The sequence below is a fragment of the Megascapheus bottae genome, chromosome 3 (assembly GCF_031878675.1).
Source record: "Megascapheus bottae isolate mThoBot1 chromosome 3, mThoBot2.hap1, whole genome shotgun sequence".
Lineage (NCBI taxonomy): Eukaryota > Metazoa > Chordata > Mammalia > Rodentia > Geomyidae > Megascapheus > Megascapheus bottae.
The window spans coordinates 88534181-88553514 of NC_143511.1; the positions used below are offsets into that span (position 1 = coordinate 88534181).

The 19334-nt window shown below is 59.4% G+C and overlaps 1 protein-coding gene across 2 annotated transcripts in view; it reads right to left on the minus strand.

The window, feature by feature from the left end:
* Brd3 (bromodomain containing 3) overlaps positions 1–17906 on the minus strand; it is a 28365-nt gene extending 10459 nt beyond the window's left edge. The window contains exons 1-6 of one of the 2 annotated variants that reach the window (XM_090330896.1): positions 17840–17906; positions 7219–7541; positions 5229–5366; positions 4387–4480; positions 2982–3196; positions 805–1176 (exon numbers count right to left, since the gene is read on the minus strand). In XM_090330896.1, the coding sequence (XP_090187022.1) occupies positions 805–1176; positions 2982–3196; positions 4387–4480; positions 5229–5366; positions 7219–7431 (1032 nt within the window). In that variant the 5' untranslated portion in view covers positions 7432–7541; positions 17840–17906. Of the gene's footprint in view, positions 1–804; positions 1177–2981; positions 3197–4386; positions 4535–5228; positions 5367–7218; positions 7542–17839 lie in introns of both variants that reach the window. The other variant, XM_090330895.1, reaches the window with a different exon arrangement.
* Positions 17907–19334: the final 1428 nt, after the last annotated feature.

The following is a 19334-nucleotide window of genomic DNA, read 5'->3' on the forward strand; positions in this document are numbered from 1 at the left end:
CCTTGGAACAGGCTGCTTCTCCCCCCAGCCCACCTTGAGCACACAGGAAGGCTAAACAGAGCACAAGACTTGAGAATGTGACTCTATGGACCCAACGTGAGCCCAACATCAGAACCTCCAACCATGCTGGAGGTCCGGGTCTGCAAGGCCATAGAGAGGCCACACTAGGCCATGCCAGCTGCAGTGGGGCTTCTGGAAGTTTCCAGGCTCGCCAGCTCCAGGCTTAGTCTCTCCTCCCAGGGCAGTCCCGGGATGCTTCCTGCAGCAAAGCTGGCCCCGGCTCACTCTGTTTACAACTTGCCTGGCACTGACCTGGCTGAACACAGAAGACCTGGTATGGGCACAGAGAAGCCTGGGGTCATGACTCCACTGCCATGCCTTCCTCTGCTCCTCTTCTTTCAATCTGGTGGGATGTGAGCTCAGAGGCAGCCGGAAGCGGAGCCAGGCCCGTCCCTGCCTCTCTCCTGGCTCTTTGCTATGGGACACCTCCTCCTGGGACTTGAGGGCAGCAGTGTGCAGCCTTATGCCTTGTGCCAGCCACGACAGAGGTCATAGCTAAGCATCCCTGGGCTGGTGTTACAGAACAGGGGAATGAAACCATTGAACAGGGCCCAACCAGGACAGGAAGGCCCAAGCTTCAAACCCATGGAGCGGGCAGGCAGGGCCTCCCTGCCTGCTGGGCCCTGGGCAGCACGACTAGTGCACAGACAGCTCTCAAGCCGGCCACTCATGCAGCACAGATGCAGCAGCGGGGACACAAGGCCACGGCATCTGCAGCTTGGAAGGGCTGCCGCCGGGACGTACTTTGACAGTGCTGAGGTCCATGGGGTGTTTGATGATGTCATGGTAGTCATGCAGTTCCAGCGCCTCGGCGTCCACGGGCTTGTAGAAGGGCCAGGCGTAGGCTGCGTGCTTCTTGGACAGCATCTCCCTGAGGATGCTGTCGCAATGCCGCAGATGCTCGGACAGCTTGCCCTTCTTGCCCGCGTGCTGCGGCACCTCCCCATCCTCCAGGTCCTTCTTGGGAGGTTTGATGGGGCGGCCCCCGCTCTCGCGGCGGGCCACCACCTTGGCCTGCTTGGGCTCTGTGAGCGTCGGGGGGGATTCGCTCCGGCTGGCCGTGATGGCTGACGTGGTAGGGGTGGTCGTGTCCGCTTTCCGCTTCACACCCTTTTTCTGTGACAGCAAAGGAACAGGGAACACCAGACGTGAGGACCAGGTGACAGACGTGAGGACCGGGTCACAGAGGTGCATCTGGCCGCTGCTGAGCTTCTGGAGAACACACGGCCTGCCAGGTGTCCAGCAAGTGCGTGAGCGGCCACATGCACAGTCCTGCTTCAGGTTCCAGAACACCGAGGCTCAGAGGGGCCAGGCCACCAGCCTAAAGCCACACAGCTGGCGGTGAGGCTATCCTCGCCGGCATGAGGACAACCTCTGTCTCCCCCTCCTCCCTGAGGGCCTGAGTGTCCGAGTGGGTGCCCTGAGCATCGTGAGGTGCTATATGCATCCCCCGACACCACATGGGCACACCAGGCCAGGCAGGCCCCGAGGCTGGAAGAGATGGAGGACTCCAGCAGCCAAGTGCCAGGTGAGGCCCTGGGCTGGCACTTCAAGGACAGACACGAGTCGAGCAGGACAAGGAAGGAGGGAAGGAAGGAAGGAAGAAAGGAAGAAAGGAAGGAAGGAAGGAAGGAAGGAAGGAAGGAAGGAAGGAAGGAAAGACGGACGAGCATTCCGGGCTAGATGGGTAGGGGCAGCCTGACCAGAGCCGTGAAGCAGCCACAGTGGGTTTGAGCTGAGGACTGCAGGGGCTGCTGGATCGGGCGCAGCTGGGCTGTACTGAAAGCACACTCCATGGGGTCCCAGGGCACAGCAACCCCACCAGCACTCACACAACCTCTGCCAACTGGGTGTGGTCTAATGTCAAGTCTACGGGCGTGTGGGCCTCTCCCCAAGCCTGCAGGGGCCCGGAGTACCCGGACATCACCAGCGAGCCAGGAGCCCAGCTCAGTGTGTGCCCTCAGACTCACTCAGCTGGGACAGACAGAAAAGCCAACAGGAACACCACAGCTCCCAGGCCGGGAGAAAGACAGCTGCCAAGGCACCTGCCATTTGCAGCCCCACTGTCACTGCCCTAGCCAAGCTGCTGCCCTCAGGTTGGCAGGGGCACGAGCTGGCTACCACAGACATTTAACGGCACCCACAGGATGCCAAGCACCAAGCACGAGCTGCAGAGGGCCTGGGGCGGGGAGGGGCGGGGTAGACTCATCTGGCTGTGGCAGACGGGACATGCTGTGCACTGTGAGAGGCCGCCTGGGCAGGCGGTGAAGGCCCCAGGGAGGGGAGAGCAATGGAGGTGGCATTTTACCTTGGGAGAGCCATTTAACCCCTGAGCGCCCGCTTCCTCATCTGTAAGAGGGGGGACTACTGCCTGCCCCAGAGGGTTGCTGTGAGGATCAAATTAAAGAAGATAACGCGTGTGAGTGCCTGGCATGGCCCCTGCTCCATGCCGGAGACTCGCTAGCCCCAGTGTTACAGGGAGCCCCCACGCTGTGCTGGGCCCGAGTGTGGCCTGGCCAGGATGGCACAGCACCCTCTGTGCAAAATCCCCACCAGCAGGGAACAGACGTGCCGGCCCTCAACCCACGGGCAGGTGGACGCCGGCCACCACACTCCCCACTGCTCACCCACACCTTCCCCACCCTGGCCAGTGGCCTGCAAAGGCCAAGGCTGTTAGGCGAGACTCTAGGGAGGGTTCAAGTCCAGCCTGACCAGTACCAGCTGTGTGGCCCCCAGCTCGAGCCTCGGTCTCCTGTCAGAAAGAGCCTTTCTACACAGCCAGCATTCAGAAGAGGGCACGCCGCCCCACTCCCCACTCCCTGCTCCCCGCCCCCCACCCCCGCTCTGGCCACAGGAGCCCACAGGACCTCCACCCCAGGCCAACCTTGCCACGTGGCCATGGTGGCCTCAGGAATGCTCACCTTCACCACAGGCGGCGTGGGAGGGACCACAGGGACCATGGGTGCTGCGGGAGGAGGCGGTGCCGCAGCCGGGGGGACGGGGACGGATGTGACATTCGCAGTGATGGTTGGTACAGGGGTGGCAGCAATGACGGGCGTCTGGGAGACGGTGGGGGGCATGTTCTGGAAGGGGGTCACTGGAGAGACCGAGGACACGGCAGCCACTTGCTGCGTACCTTCAAGACAAGGACAGGGAGCTCAGCTCTTCCGGTCAGGGCACACCAGGTCCAAACCCCAGACTGAAGATGCTGCTGCTCCTCAAGACGCCTGCCTGAGAGGGAAGTCAAGCCACGCCCACACTCTGATGCCAAGGTCAGCGCTGCAGGCAGCCAGGAGCTGATGTCTGACACCTGTCATCCTAGCTACTGAGGGTAAGATCAGAGGATCCCAGTTCAAAGCCGGCCCAGGCAGGAAGGTCCTGGCGGAGACTCTTATCTCCAATTAATCATCAGTAAAAGTCTGAAGTGTAAGAGAATGCGGGAAGGAGTGGCATTGTCCAAAGAGAAATGTACTCTTCATCTGATTTGTGCAACTGTAACCTCTCTATATCACCTCTACAGTAACAACCGCCATAAAATAACCAGAAGTGGATCTCTGGCTCAAGTGGTGAAAGTGCTAGCCTTGAGCACAAAAGCTCAGGGACAGGCCCTGGGTTCAGGGCCTAGGACTAGTACAAAAAATAGGAAATCTGGTTCAGATCTCAGACTCTACTAGGTAACTATCTAAGCAGATGGAGACAAGGCCTCTCCCACCCACTTTGCCCCACTGCACCTACCCCAGGCTCCCAGAATCCATCCGGTGCTCTTATGAAGTAGTCGCCAAGAATATAACAGATGGGGCTGGGAGTGTGGCCTAGTGGTAGAGTGCTTGCCTAGCATACACAAAGATCTGGGTTCGATACCCCGGTACCACATACATAGAAAAAAAGCCAGAAGTGGTGCTGTGGCTCAAGTGGTGAAGCTCTAGCCTTGAGAAAGCCCAAGAACAGTGCTCAGGCCCTGAGTTTAAGGCCTAGAACTGGCAAAAAAAATATATATATAACAGGCGTGAGACATGGGACAGGGGACAGACACACATGACAGTGGCCACATCAAAAACCACCCTGCCTTAGGTCAGCCAAGACCTGCTACCTGTAAGCTTGTCACACCTGTCCCAAACACAGCTCATGGTGGCTGAGGGGCTTGTGCCCAACCTCTGAGACTGCAGTAGAAGGCCATTTTTTTTTTTTTTTTTTGATGGGCCATGGGGCTTAAACTCTGGGCCTGGGCACTGTCCCTGAGCTCTTCAGGTCAAGGCTACCACCCTACCCCTTGGGCCACAGCCCCACTTCCTGAGACTGCAGTAGAGAATGCCTTGCCCTACTCACCTGTACTCTGGGCTCCTGCAGCCGGCTTCCGGCCTTTGCCTTTTGGAGCAGGGGGTAACAATTCCACTTCTTCCTGGGGCATCTGGGCCACTTTCTGCAGAAAGATTTTCTCTAAGGCCTGGGCCATTAGCACTATGTCATCTGTGGGCTAAAGACAGAGAGCCCCAGTCACTTGCTGGGAAGAAAGCCACACACTTGCAAAGGACACAGTGGGTTTCAGCTCAAGAAAACATTTACTTGAAGTTGTTATGAGACTTGGCAATGAAGGATGAGTGTATTTCATTGTGGAACATCTTGGAAAGTAAGCTGGGCACGGTAGCTCACCCCTGTAATCCTAGCTACTCAGGAGGCTGAGATCTGAGGATCACGGTTCAAAGCCAGCCCCGGCACAAAAGTCAGTGCAGTGAGACTCTTATCTCCAATTCATCACTAGAAAATGGGAAGTGGGGCTGTGGCTCAAGGGGTATGACGGTAACCTTGACCTGAAGAGCTCAGGGACAGCAGCCAGGTCCAGAGTTCAAGCCCTATCATGGGCAAAATAATAATAAATAATAATATAGCACTTCGTTTCATTCTCTTCCCTACACTCGAGTCACTGCTGTTTTAAACAGGATCATGTCTCAAAGGCCTAAGGGCCATGTCAGCCTCCCTGAACGGACCACAAGCAGAGGCAGCCAGGGGACCCGGGTGTGTGCAAAGTGCTTTGAGCCCCAAAGCTGCTAGAGAGTACCCCAGCCCACGGGCGCTGGCTGACCATGGGTCACGCATGCCCCCCTGAGACTGCCTGGGAAGCCAAGTTGCCCCAGAGATTCCCACAGCAACCATTGGGGCCCCACACCTACCTTGTTATAAATGTAACAATTTGTAAACATGGTGTTGAAGTCCTGCATACATTCACTTGCACTCCAGTAATAATTATTCTCTAGTCTCTTCTTAATTGTCCCCATATCCATCGGGTTTTTTATTATTTTATGATAATCCTAGGAAAGAGATTTTTTCAGAGGTGTTACGGACGGATACAGCACGGTTGCTTCCAAGCACAACAATGAGGCTTAGCTAAGTTCTCCAAGTCAACTGTGACCTGAGACTGGGGGCAGCGAGTGGTCATATGGTCAACCAGTTCCAAATTCTCTTCTGGTGCCAATTCTGGGGCTTGAACACAGGACCTACATGCTGTCCCTAGGCTTTTTCACTGAAGGCTAGCATTCTACCCACTTGAGTTACAGTACAGCTCTACTTCCGGCCTTGTGGTAGTTAACTGGAGAGAAGCAATTAACCTGACCCTCAGATCTCAGCCTTCTGGGTAGCTAGATTATAGGCGTGAGCTACCAGCACCCAGCTCAGCTACAAACTCCACATTTTTCTCTCATCTCTGATACTGGCCAGAACCTTGACTTGGTCTACAATTGGAGACTGAATCTAATATTTTTTTTTTTTTGGTCAGTCCTGGGGCTTGATCGCAGGGCCTGAACACTGTCTTTGGTCTTTCTCAAGACTAGCCCTCTACCACTTAAGCCACAGCACCATTTTCAGCTTTCTCTATGTATGTGGTACTGAGGAACCAAACCCGGATGGATTGCTAGGCGAGCACTCTACCACTAGGCCAAACTCCTGGCTCCAAATCTAACATCTTCTAGGGATTTGAAACCTATAGCGGACAAGGGATCAAGCTGAACCTAGAACGCCAGCCACCAAGTGCTAGTCTATTTCCAACTCTTAAGGTTTTCTGTCTGAGTTCAGATCAAAAGTAAGTAGCCCTGGGTTCAATTCCTCAGTACCACATAAACACGAAAAGCCAGAAGTGGGGGACCAGGAGTTTGGCCTAGTGGTAGAGTGCTGGCCTAGCATGCACGAGACCCGGGTTCGATTCCTCGGTACCACATACATAGAAAAAAGCCAGAAGTGGTGCTGAGGCTCAAGTGGTAGAGCTCTAGCCTTGAGAAAAACCCAAGGACAGTGCTCAGGCCCTAAGTCTAAGCCCAGGACTGGCAAAAAAAAAAAAAAAAAAAAAAATATGCCAGAAGTGGCACTGTGGCTCAGGTAGTAGAGTACTAGCCTTGAGCGAAAGAGCTCATAAGAGACAGTGCCCAGGCCTAGCATTCAAACCACAGCACTGGCAAAAAAAAAAAAAAAAAACAGTGGACACTAGTTTCACACACACACAACAATCGGACTTCTAGTGGACATAACAGACAAACTGGACAGCCCCTAGGTCTGGACCTAGTTTCGTGAAATAAAAACCTAGGTGGGAGCCGGGCGCGATAGCTCACACCTATAATCCTAGCTACTCAGGAGGCTGAGATCTGAGGATCGAGGTTCAAAGCCAGCCCGGGCACTAAAAAGCCCTGTAAGACTCTTGTGGTAGGGCGGTAGCCCTGAGTGGAAGAGCCCGGGCTGAGTATAAGCCCATGACCCACAAAAAAAAAACAAAACAACAACAACCTGGGTGGGGTTCCAGCAGTTTGACCCAGTGGTAAGTGCTAGCCTATCATGCACACATGCACAAAGACCCAAGTTCAATTCCTCAGTACCACATACATACAAAAAGCCATGGCTCAAGTGCTAGCCTTGAGAAAGCCCAAGGACAGTCAGTGCTCAGGCCCTAAGTTTAAGCCCCAGAACCAGCAGAAAACAAAAACAAAACAACAACAACAACAAAAAAAACAAAGCTGGGTGGGCCTTAGCTTCTAAGTCCCTTCCCAGCCTGCTCCCACCCTTTTTCCTGCCCCTGGGGGACGTGGGGAGAGACTACAGCTGTCACCCAGCTTCACAGCCTAGGCCAGTTTCTGGGAGGGGACCCCAGAGGGCGGGGCGGGGGGGGGCGCAGCTCACAGGCAGGTTCAGCTTGATGGCGTCCACGGGCTGGTAGAAAGGCCAGGCGAACTGGTGCTTCCACAGCGTCTTCACCACCACGTTCTGCATGTACTGCAGCTGGTTGGTCTTGCGGCCAGGCTTGCTGGGGTTGGCGACCTCGGGTGGGGGTGGGTTCACAGGGCCCGGGGCTGCCGGGATCCCCGCAGGGGCAACCGCGGTGGTCGTGGACATTCTCTGGCAGCTTGCTCACTTGCCCTCAAGGCAGTGGCTCAGCGAGGCCCTGGCGTCTGTGCTCCCTGAGGAGGCCTGGCATCCCATCTCTGAGCCTAACCAGACAGCACCTTTAGGAGATGAAGGGGACAGAGACCACCATCACCAGCAGCCTCCCCTCCTGCCCTGACGTGTACCAAGTCTGCCAGACAGCAGCCCCAGGCTCTGCTCTCCAGGCGTGGGGTCTGAAGAGGGCTGACAGTGGCCTAGTGCAGGCATGGGCCATCTGCTCCCAGGCTGGGGACATGGGACAGGGAACACAGAGCAAGCAGTGGCAGGCAGGCATACAGAGGACTTGGCTGCCCTTGGCTCGCGGCCACTGTGGCCCCCGACTCGTTGGGGCCAGCTTGCTCCTACCCAACCCTCCACACTATTCGTGGATGTGGCGATGTTTGGAGGAACAAGTCAAGTACAGAAAACGACAACTGAGGCGGGAGAGCCAGCAGCAACCGAGAGGTTCGCAGACCCACATCTGGCATGGGGAGCTGGGGCCCCTCGAGTGGCGCGCAGAGCCAGGTTCTAACGTAACCAGGAGAACAAGCCGGGGTTTGTGATGGCGGCTGGCTCTTTCATGCCTGGCCTCGGGCCAACCAGGATGGTGAGAGAGGGCTACTGTGACCAACAGGCTGTTGCCTGTGCACCCAGTGAACAAGGGACCTGTGCAGATGCCACCAGACCTTGGCTTGGCTGCCAGGAACATTTAATATACACAGCAGCCACAGCAGCCCCACAAATCCCAGGAAAGCCAGGACTCCTGGGAAAGCAACAGGGGTGCTATGCACAAGAGGTACTGCAGCAGGAGTACCGTGTATCCGAGTATGAAGTACAGGCCACCCCTGCACTCAAACCCCTCCTCTCCTGTGGAGCAAGCCGGGCGGCTGCGTGTGCACTGTGATCCCATTTCTGCTCAGAGACCTGGAACAAACTGCACGCTTCCCCGAGGGGCCATCTCCAGGGCAGCCAGGACTGCACCTCGCCAGTGGACTTCACTGCCATCTGGGGGTCTCCTCTGCTTCTATTTACAAGAGTTGGAGGCTCAGGGTAGCTGCCAGAAAGACAGTGGCTGCTCCTGGCCACTGTCTCTGGCCACTTGTAAGACTTGAGGGATTCTGTGGGCTGGCTTGCTACCCCGGGGGCCCTGCAATCCGAAGGGGTGGGTGAATGTACACCCCAGAAGCTGATCAGGGGTTCTTCCCAGACAGCTGGATGTGAAGACTTCGTTGACCCCTATTCTCTAGAGGTTTGTTTCCACCCAGCTCTGCCAGCCCAGCACAGAAAGGGTTTTTCACACTCTTCCCTCCAAGTCACAGCAGACCAGCACTCTGCCCACCCGCCCCTCCTGTGCATCTGGACTGTGGCTCCCTAGGTGTCTACAGCCTGCCCTCCCTGCGGGCACAGGCCCTGCACAGACACCGGCAGCCAAGGGCCATGAAGCCTCCTCCTCCTCTCCAGGCCAAAGGCCACGTGGACACCAGCCTGTTGTCATTCATGGGACTTCTCTGCAAGTCCCAGCAATCCTGCCTCACAGTGCCTGGCGACACACACACACACACACACACACACACACACACACACACTCCCAGGACAGTACAACTCTGAGCAATGGCCCAGGTCCCATTAACATGCCCCATCAAATCCACCAGGGCTCCACCTGACTTGACATTGCGTGCAGCCCCTGGGTGACCTGGGCCTTGAGACACGTGGCCTCCACAGCCACACTGGACCTCACTCACCCTCCTTCAGGAGTTGTTGATGGCTGACTTCCACTCCGCCCAGGCCTCTTGCAACCTACGAGAACTCCCCACTGGGACCTGAGCAATCTGAAGCTGAACGCAGCCCTGCCTTCTGCCAATCCAGGGCCTGTCCCTGCATTTCCCAAAGGCAATGCCACACCACCCACTGTGACCAAAAGGGTAGGCCCTCCTCTGTGTCCCCACTGCCTCCCAGAGCAGGGACCCTACAAGGGTCCAGGGACTCAGGGCTGAAACTGGCCAGAGGTGGGGTACCCCTGAGTCCAAGGCTGCAGACCGAGGCCGTCCTCCACCTGGGGGGTGATGACCACGCCCCTCCCAGCAGAGGCCCTTTGTACTCCAGAACCTCCACCTCAGAAGGCCAGGGTGGAGACTAGCAGGACAGTGGTAGGGTGGGCACTCCAGAGGCCTCTTCCCTGATGGGTGAGCCGAGCGGCCCAGGGCCAGTGGGGAGGGCTGGCAGAGAGCAGGAAGGGCTGGGGCAAGCATTTGCACATCACCTCAGACGACAAGTCTGGGGAGCCCGAGCCACCACTGAAGGCCTGGCCTGACCTTGAACCAGAAGACACTGCAACCAAGCAGACCAGCACAGAACAAACCAGGCAATGTGGGTACAGGGTACTACGCTGGCGACAGTGCCAGGACAGTGCCAGGGAAGAGCCAGGCAAGGCAAGTCTTGGTGCCTTCCCCAGGGAAGCTAAAACAGACCACAGCACAAACAAGACAAGGGGCTGCAGTGGGACTTTAAAGCCAGCTCCTACAGGGGCCCCAGGAGACAGGCAGGAGAAAGGGGACAGAGCATGTGCCTGCCAAGGGGCAGAACAATCATTCCTTGCCAGCATGGTGCTTTCCTGACAAGTTTGCCTCTTCATCCCCCCTGCATGGAGAAAGATACCAGAGGTGTGGGAAGTGGGCCTGACCAAGTCCCTGCCCTCACGGCATGCATGTAAGCCTGCAGGTTAGAAGTACCCACCCATGCTGGGAGAGTCAGGGAAAGGGCAGAGCTCAAGGTCTCCCCAGGCCAGGCTCCTTGAACACCAGGTGACCACAGAGCGAGAGGACATGGGGCAGAGGTAATGAGGACATGGGGCAGTCCAGGAAGGAGCTGGCTGCGGGTCCCTCTCAGAACTCTCGGTCTTGGGGGAGGGGCACTCAGGCTCCCTGCTCCCCAGCAACTTCCCTGAAGGACCACCCGAGCCCTGGGGGCCTGAGCCTGGGATCTGACCATCACAAACCAAGAGGTTCCACCATGGCCAATGGCTAAAGCTGGCCTTGACAATGGGATTCGGGGCTGGACCAAAAGGTGTCCGTAATACCCTGGACACTCAGGAGGGGCTGCACCCTGACATAGAATCTCAGAAGTAGCATTTGGAACATACCAAATGGACCAGGCCCAGTGTCCCTCATTCTTTTGCTCCCAACTGGGCCAGAGCCTGGCCTTTCCCCAGCGCCTGCTTGGGTCACGTGTCCCAACCATCAACTCTCAGACCAAGGCACAAAGCAGGGCACTCAAGAGAAGGTCCCTCCCACAGACCTCCACCCCCAGGTCTGAAGCAGCATCTCAGATCAAACTGGCTTGTCTTCAGGGACAAGCAGACAGAGAAAGGACGGCCTTCTATTTGTTGTGGAGAGTTGCGGATTTGCTACAAAGGAATTGGAAAAGCTCATCTTTCAAGGTGCAGGACAGTGGTCCTGAGGCCTGAGGGCAAGGGCAAGGGCCAGAGCCCTGGGGCCACCGAGGCCTCTGTGCCGCTGGAAGGGAGGAGTGTGACCAACACAGCCCGTTAGTAGCCCTCGAAGGAGACTTGCAGTGAGCAAAGGGTGGACAGGGCGAGGGGACTGGGCCTCTGACCAGTTTGCTAGAAACGCTCACTAAACACACATGGGGTGCAGACGTCATCTTCTACTCTGGGGATGGCTGCCGCAGGTAAAATGTTCACAAGCTCTGGGTTTCAGGGATTCACACCGCAAGTTCTAGGAACAGAGCATGTGTGGAGCTGGCTGACATGGAATGGAGAGGCTAAAGACATGTGCAGGGGTCAGACACAAGACAGTCAGCGCCACCCCTCAGAGGTCGGACATCTGGGGCTCCTGCACTGCCTTGGACTGCACGCAGCATGCTCACACGTGTCTCCACACCCCCAGACCTGGTAATCACAGCCTGTGCCCTGAGAAAAGCCAGGCAGGAATGGCGGACACTGGCGGGTGGTCAGAACTGAGAGGGAGCAGCAGGGTGCCAAAGAGACCCCACCTCCTTCAAGCCCAAGCACAAGGCACACATCTACAGGTCACAAAGGCCGCCCCCAGGGCGCAGAGTGGGGCAGTCTGGTCTTCAAGTTGCTCCCTATCTGGAACAGACACTGTTGCAGGTGGGGCTAAAAAGTTTTCTAACTCCAGGAGGCTCTTTCTTGAAAACAGCATCCCTGGAGCGGGCCACCCTGCCATCTATCAGCTCACCCAGCCTTGCAAACTGGGGCGGAGAAGCCGTGTTCCTCTGGAGACAGATTGGGGACCACGTGTGGATTAGTACTTGGATGAGACCTAGTTAGGTACAGCAGAGCAGGAACGGAGCCCATGCCGGGGAGGCGGGGGGGGGGGGAGTATAATGGGTGGAGACTGAGGCTCTGCAACCTCCCTGAGGCCCACAGTCCCCAGGTCTTCCACTTGGCAGCTGGCCTCCCAGTACATGTCAGTGAAAGTCAGCCTGAAGGGGCAACCGTCTCGGAGAGGATGTGAAACTGCCCAGTGGGGAAACTCAGACGCACCCCAAGTCTGAACACAGTAGTGAAAGCCCAGGTCAGAGGGTTCTGGGAGAGCCTGGAACAGCACATAGGGGAAGAGGGGTAGCAGACTGACGCCCCAACACTGGACATAGTGACACATGCCCAGTCAGTGACGTCCAGCTCCTCACACCAGTTCTGGAGGGGCAGTCCCGTGACAAACCATAGTGGACAGAGGAGGAGCTGAACCCTACCAGAACTCCCACCTTGCAGTGTGGCCTTGGACAGGCTATCTCCAGAAGCTCCAGGGCTCTGCCTGCCCCTCAGCCCCCGCAAAGCTTGCTGGAGCACCGGGAAGCCACAACCCAAGGGCTAGCACTGAAGTCCAGGCCTCAGGCTTGCTGAAGAGCCAGCCAGAAACCCACTGACACTAGGACATGGCCCCTCTCCACAAGGCAGGCCCTGGTCAGACCCACAGGAAGGAGTCTTCAGACTATGTGGGAATTTCAAGCCTGGCCTCTCCACTTTGGGGAATGTGGGACCTGGGGTAACGCAGGCCCCATTTTCAGCAGAAGGCAAGCTGGGAGGCCTGTCCGGGAAGCCCGCTGTGACCACGGGTGGGATGGGACAGCAAGCGGCAGAACAAGCACAGTTCCCGGGGACCCCCACAAGGTGTCCCTGGGCACTCCTGCCTGGGGCCCAGAGCGTCTGCCGGTGGTCCTGGGCTCAAGTGGAAGCAGCAGGGGGCACAGTGGACAGTAAGGCAGGACAGGCACACAGGCAGAGGGGGAAGAGAGCCAGGCAGGGGGACAGGCTGAGGAAGCATAGGACCCAAGCTAGCCTTCCTCTCCCCTCCATTTTTTTGTCAGTCATGGGGCTTGAACTCCAAACCTGGGTGCTGTCTCTGATCCTTCACTCAAGGCTAGGGCTTTACCACCTTGAGCCACAGCACTACTTCCCTATCTCTCCTGAGCTGCTCAGATCCTCTGGCTTCAAGACAGTTTTCCAAGAGGCAGGCAAGGGCTGGCTCCTTTTGTACCCCAAGGATGGCATATACACAGGGTCTCCACGCCCTAGTCTCTGGTGCTGGCAGGCCCTCCTTACCTGGTGTATCTCCCCGCTCAGCCACTGAGGCCCTGGTGGCTACACCCCACCCCTGCGCCTTCCCTGCTCTACCCTAGCATGTGCTCCCCGTTTGGGGAGGGGAAGGGGCAGCGCAGAGGGGAAGAGGTACAAGACGCAGGGCAGCACAACATGGGAAGAGTGGAAGCCCGGCTTGGACTCCTCCCAGGGCTACCATGGGCTGCTGGCCTCAGCCCCTGGTGGTGGCCGTTGGAGCCCAGCCTTCCAGACCCTGGGAACTGGATCCCACTGTCAGAGCCAGCCTCAGTGACAGACAGAGCCAACTGCTTCCTTCTGTGAAGCCAGGGTGGCCAAGAGCTGGGGGCCTCTCGGCAGTCCCAGAGCAGGACAGGCGGGACTGGGTGGGGCTCCTGGACAGGCAATGTCTGGGCTTTGCTGCAGGGGGCCCCTGGCCAGTGCCCCATGCATACTACAGTCAGCTCACACCTGCCACCAACAGCTGCCTGGCCCCACCTGGCAGGGGACCCTTGGCCCTGAGTGGCTTGCCTACCCCACACTGGGTGCAGACACTCAGAACAGCTGACTTCGCAGCCACAGCTCCCCTGGTGAAGGCTCCCCACACCGCCCGAGGCTGTCCTCAGCCTCACAGCGAGGCTGTCCTCGGGCCTGTCGCCTCACACCCCAGTAACACACTCGGGACGCCAGCCCTCCCTGCTCTGACCTCCACAGCGTCCCACCGTGGCAGTAAAGGATCTCCACCCTGGCCCCTGTGAAGCTCTAACCACCAAGGCAAGCAAATAGCAAGGAAGATGCAAAAGACCAATGATGCTTTTCACCCGTGGATCCTCCACACGGTAAGACGGGGCCCCGCAGGCCTGGCCAGCGGCTTCCATGGGAAGCTGAGCAACCACACTGTAAGGGAGGGAGCACCCTGCACGGGGAGCGAGGGCTGAGCCACAGCTTGAGGAACCACAGAGGGGGCAGTGAGGTCCATATACATCTCAAAAGAGGCCATCTTGGGGGGGAGCGAGGTGTACACGCAGCCTCACTGGCCAGCCTGAGTGACCCCCTCCACCCTGCATCCTACCTGTTGTGCTCTTCTCTGGCAGCCTGACAATCAAATGGATAACCTGGCTAGCTGCTCAGTCTGCCCACCTTCCCATTTGCCTCTCCAGGCGGGTGTCAGCCAAGCTCAAGAGAAGGTGCCACCCTGACCAGCCATCTACCTGAAGCTGTCTCATCCTGGCCCCGCCCTCCTCCCCCTCCTCCTCCTCCTGGTCCTGAGAAGCCAGTTACTACCTACTGCGCAGACGCAGTGAGGCTGAGAGAGGCCATGGGGCTGAGAAGCAGAGCTGCAGGTACACAGAAGGGCCAGGAGCATTCCTGGCCCTGTCTAGCTGTCCAGAGGTGGATGATCTGCTGCCACTGCCAGGAAGACAAGCCTGAGGTGTGGCCAGGGCAGATTACAACAGATCTGAGGCTCTGAGCATGGCAGAAGCAGTGCTTTCCCAGATACAATGCTTCACATCTGACCTCACAAAGGGCTGGCCCCAGCAGGACCTCGTGAGCATCCTGGGTCATTGCCTGGTGATGCCAGCAGTCAGTGGGCAGCTGGACCCCACCTAGAGCCACCCAGGTTGCTGGGCCACACTTTTCTACCCCTCGATGACAGCAGCTCCTGTGACCAAATCTGAGTCAGTACCATGTACAGCAAAGCACAGGAAGGACCTCACTCAGCCCCAAGGAAGCTGAGGATATCCCAGCTTTAGGACCCTAATGCCCCAGTACAGGGACCCACAGGGTCCCCTCCTCGCCAGATTCTGGGCCCACCTGTGTACTCCTCCATAGGCCACGCAGCATGGCCTGCAGAAATGCCAGCACAGGGCTGGGAGTTTGGCCTAGTGGTAGAGTGCTTGCCTAGCATGCACGAAGACCCGGGTTCAATTTCTTGGTACCACATACATAGAAAAAAAGCTGGAAGTGGTGCTGAGGCTCAAGTGGTAGAGCTCTAGCCTTGAAAAAGTCCAAGGACAGTGCTCAGACCCTGAGCTCAAGCCCAGGACTGGCAAAATAAATAAATAAATACATACATACATACAAAAGAAAAAGAAATGCCAGGATATAGATTAGGAAACACAACTTCAAACCCAACTTCCACACCTGGCCCAGTCCCTTGTGCCTGTAATATTTCTCAAGTAGCCAGAGAAGTCCCCCCCACACTTAACAGAGTCTGCAGGACCCTGGGGCCTGTGGCAGGGAGAAGTACATCTCTAACCCAAGCCTCCCCAGGCCACACAGAGGAAGCCTTCGAAGAACCAGCCCCTCCCGAGACAAATGGTGGCAGAGGGACCCCAAGGCCACTCATACTAAAAGCACCCAGCCCTAGCCACACACAGACGTGTGCATGAAGTCCTCAGGAACCCAGGTCTACACTGGCTGGGAGAAACCTTAAGCCACCAAAAGGGGATGCCACCCCAGGCAGGGCTCCAGGCACCTGCGGCTAGACACCCCAGTGGGTAGCAGTGGCCATAAAAACACAAGGTCCAGACAGGCAGCCCCTGGTACAAATACACTGACACCTAGCTGTTTAACCTCTTCTGCGGTATCTTGGGTGGAAGGGACCCAAGCTGCCACAGGAACCTTGACTCTCCCCATGGGGAGCAGGCTATCTGTCACAGTAAGGAAAGGCCAGATTCCTGCTTCTTGGCACAGGCAATTGGGATCTGCCTGCACCCTGCCAACTGCTTCTGAATATATGAGACCTGATGAGTGGCTTCAGGCAAGCTGCCCCAACTGCAGCAAGGTGGGGGTCTCCTGCTCCTAACGTGCCCCTAGCACCCCGAGATCTTCCCCACCTAACAGTGGCGCACCACAGCTGTTACAGTCTTGTACCAACCATTCCACTTGGCAGCTCTGGGCCACCACCCCCCAGGCTGTGCCACTGTAAACCAGGAAGTGGACGCAGCAACCCTGAGAGGCCCAGGGCCCAGAGCTCCAGGGTGGGCAGGAGGGAGGGCGGGCAGAGCCCAGGCACAGGCAAATGCAGGCCTGGCCCCTCCCTTCCCACACTCCGCCAGCTTTCACTTTCTGGGGAAGACCGCCTGGCGGTGGGGGTATGTTTACAAACCCCTCATCTATTCTAAGCAGGCTACAGCCTCAAGGAGGAAAACCAATCACTTCACTCTCTAAAAAAAAAAAAAAATCAGACTTGGGCTAACTATCCAAGCTGAGAAAACTTTTCAAATCCTCCCTGGACACACTGGATCTCCACCCAGCTGGGACAGTTCCCAGCAAGGTCAGAAAGAATTGCTTCCCCACAACCCCCGGGCCTTATCTCTCCTGGTCGGTAACCACCCGCACACCAGGCCAGTGCAGGACAAACACCGACCTTTCTTTGCAAATAGAGGCCACAACTCAGGGCCTGGGGCGGTGGGAATGAAAGCCCCCCCCCCCAACACCTCCGAACAGCTAGGAGGTTTCAGGATCTCCCCAGGGGTACCCCTAGATCCAGACCCAATCTCCACTTTAAAGAAGTCTTCAACCCCACAGGCAAGAAAGAAGACCAAGTCGCTCACTGGGGGAGGGCAGGGGGAGCGTGGGCAGGGGTCTGAGTCCGGGGTGTCTTCATCACAACGTGGGCCCAGCGATGCCCCCCCACCCCCTCTAACTTCTGCAGACAATGACCAAGTTGAAGGTAAGGAGCAAAACGCCAGCTCTGCACTTCTGAGCGGAGAGCTCGCAAGTAAAAGCCAGGAGGGCAGACACAGCTCGGCCCCACGGCAGGACTCACAAGAGACCAGGTGGGTCTCCACGGTGCCCCAGACCCCACGGGCAAGAGAGGCGCCCAGGGCCTCCACGGCGGCCCTGACCCTTCACAGCAACCAGTGGAAACGGGGGGGGGGTCCCCCGAGCCCCCAGCTTTATTCACACGGGCCCAGGGCCGTGTCCAGGAAGGTCTGGGCTGCGCATTCCCCCCAAGCCAAGCTGGCACTGTCCAGCCGAGCCGGTGCCCACCCCAGCGGGAAGGAGGGAAGCCCCCCGCCGCTCCCGCGCCAACTCCACCTCGCCGGGATTAAGCGCTGCTCAGGTTGATTTCAAAACGGGAACTGGGTCTCCTCCGGGCCCGGCTGCAATCATCATCCAGCAGCTCTCAGGGGTGCAAAGTCAGCTCCAGGGCCGTAAGTCTGGGGGAAGCCACCGCCGCCACCCCTCCGGAGAGCCCGCGCTGAGCCCAGGCCTGGGCCCGGCCCTGCCCCGCGCCCCCCCCCCCCCGCCCCGCCGCCTGGGCCGCGGCGATCCCCGGGCGGGCGCAGGGAAAGTGGCGCCCGGGCGCACGGCCGCGGCCCGGGCACGCCGCGCGCACTGCCCCGCCGCGTCCTCCCGGGCTGTCCCCTTCCGAAGATGGCGGGCAAAGGAAAGGGGGGAAAAAAAATTCCCTTCCGTAAGGGAGGGCGTGTGGAGGCCGAGCTGGCGCGGGGCGCGCGGATCCTGCCAAGTCCGGGCTGCGCGCCCCGGCCGAGGCGACGCCCCCGAGCCCCCGACGAGGCGGCCCGGACGGCGCGGGCGCAGGGCGGAGGGAAGTCGAGCCCGCGCCGCCCCCGCCGCCGCCGCGACCCCGGGCGGCCGCCGCGCTTTGTTGCACCGCGACCGCGCACAAAGGCGGCGGGCGGGCGATCGGCGGTGGCCCCGAGCGCCCGGCTCCCCCGCCGCGCCGAGGGGCTGCGAGGGGCGCTCGGGGCCGCGCCCCCGGCCTGGCCCTCCGCTGCCGCCGCCGCCCACCTCCCGCGCGCGCAAAGAAGCGAGAGAAAGGCGTACTTGGCCTCGGCGGCTCCGGCGCCGTCCCCTCCCGGCCCGCGCGGCCGGCTCCTCTTTGGCTCGCCGGCCCCGGCAGCATAATAGACGCGCCGGAGCCGAGCAGGGCTCATGCGCTGCGCCGCGGCGCCTGGCGGGAGTCGTAGTCCGTGCCGGGGCTGCCCAGGGGAGGCCGAGGCGCGCGCGGACTACATGTCCCGGCCCCGCCGGCGCCGCGCCCCGCCCCGCGCGCCCCCGGCCGCCCGCCCCGCCGACCCGGCCGCGAGCGGGCCCGGCCCGGGGGGGAAGGGGGGGCGCGCGGGGGGCGGGGCGCGGCGCCCTCCCGCCCCTGCCCCGCGGGGATCCCCGGCGGCCACCCCACGCGCGCGAGCAGGCGCCACGCTCTTCTCCTCGCAGGCGGGACGCGCGTCGGTTGGCGAATTTCCTAGGCGCTTGGGGAGGCGCGGAAAAAAGGCGGGAGCGCAGGCAGGATCCCTACCCGGGTGCCCGGGAGCTCCCAGGGGCCGCCCTCGAACCCCGGCTGCGCACGAGCCGGGCGGCGCGCGCCAGCCTGCAGCCCGTGTTTGTAAACAAACCGCGCGCCTAATTAGCCGGGTGGGGGCGCGCGCGGGGCGGGCCTCCGGGGAGGAGCCGGGCCTCGCCCCTCCCTCGCCGGCGCGCCGACGAGGAGGGCGGGGCGGAGCCCGGGCTGGGGCGCCCGGAGCCGGGGCGCCCGAGTTCGCCGGCGGCGGAGGCGGCGCGGAGGCCTCCGAGCTGGCGAGGCGCGCGGGTGTCCTCAGCTGTGCCCGCGCCCTTCCGGCTCCGAGCCACCCCGGAGCCCCGGGGTGAACCCACCTTCTGCACGGTAGAACCCAGTTACCACGTCAGAAACAAAGCAAGCCTTTCCTCCGTGCGCCCTGGGCCTGCCAGCGGCACGGCTGCGCTTTCCTCGAGTGGGCCCAGCGGCCCCCAGCCCTGGGCCCCCGGGGTTCAGTTCATGTTGCGTGGAGCTACCTGACAGCGGGAAAGCCGGCGCCCGCGCCCCTCCCTCCTCCCCTGACACCCGTTCCCCAGCGGAGAAACTGAGGCTCGAGGGGGGAAGGGACTCTAGGTCTCAGAGCCAAGGTTCCGGGTCTTTAGAGACAGTTTGCTGGGGGCCTGGAGTGTGGCCTAGTGGTTCAGTGCTTGGCGAGCAGGCATGAAGACCCGGGTTCCATTCCTCGGCACTACATACAGAGAAAAAAAGCCAGAAGTGGTGCTGTGGCTCAAGTGGTAGAGCTCTAGCCTTGAGAAAGTCCAAGGACAGCGCTCAGGCCCTGAATTCAGGCCCTGAGTTCAAGTCCCAGGACTGGGGGAAAAAAAAAAAAGTTTGCTGGAAGAACCAAAACTTCCCCTCCCCTTCTTGCTGAGAATGACAGCTGCCTAACTCTCCTCAACCAGGTGCTGGCAAGACGTAGGGGCAGGGGGCAGTTGGGGCATCAATGTGTGGAACCAAACAGGCCCCCCACCTAGAACCTGC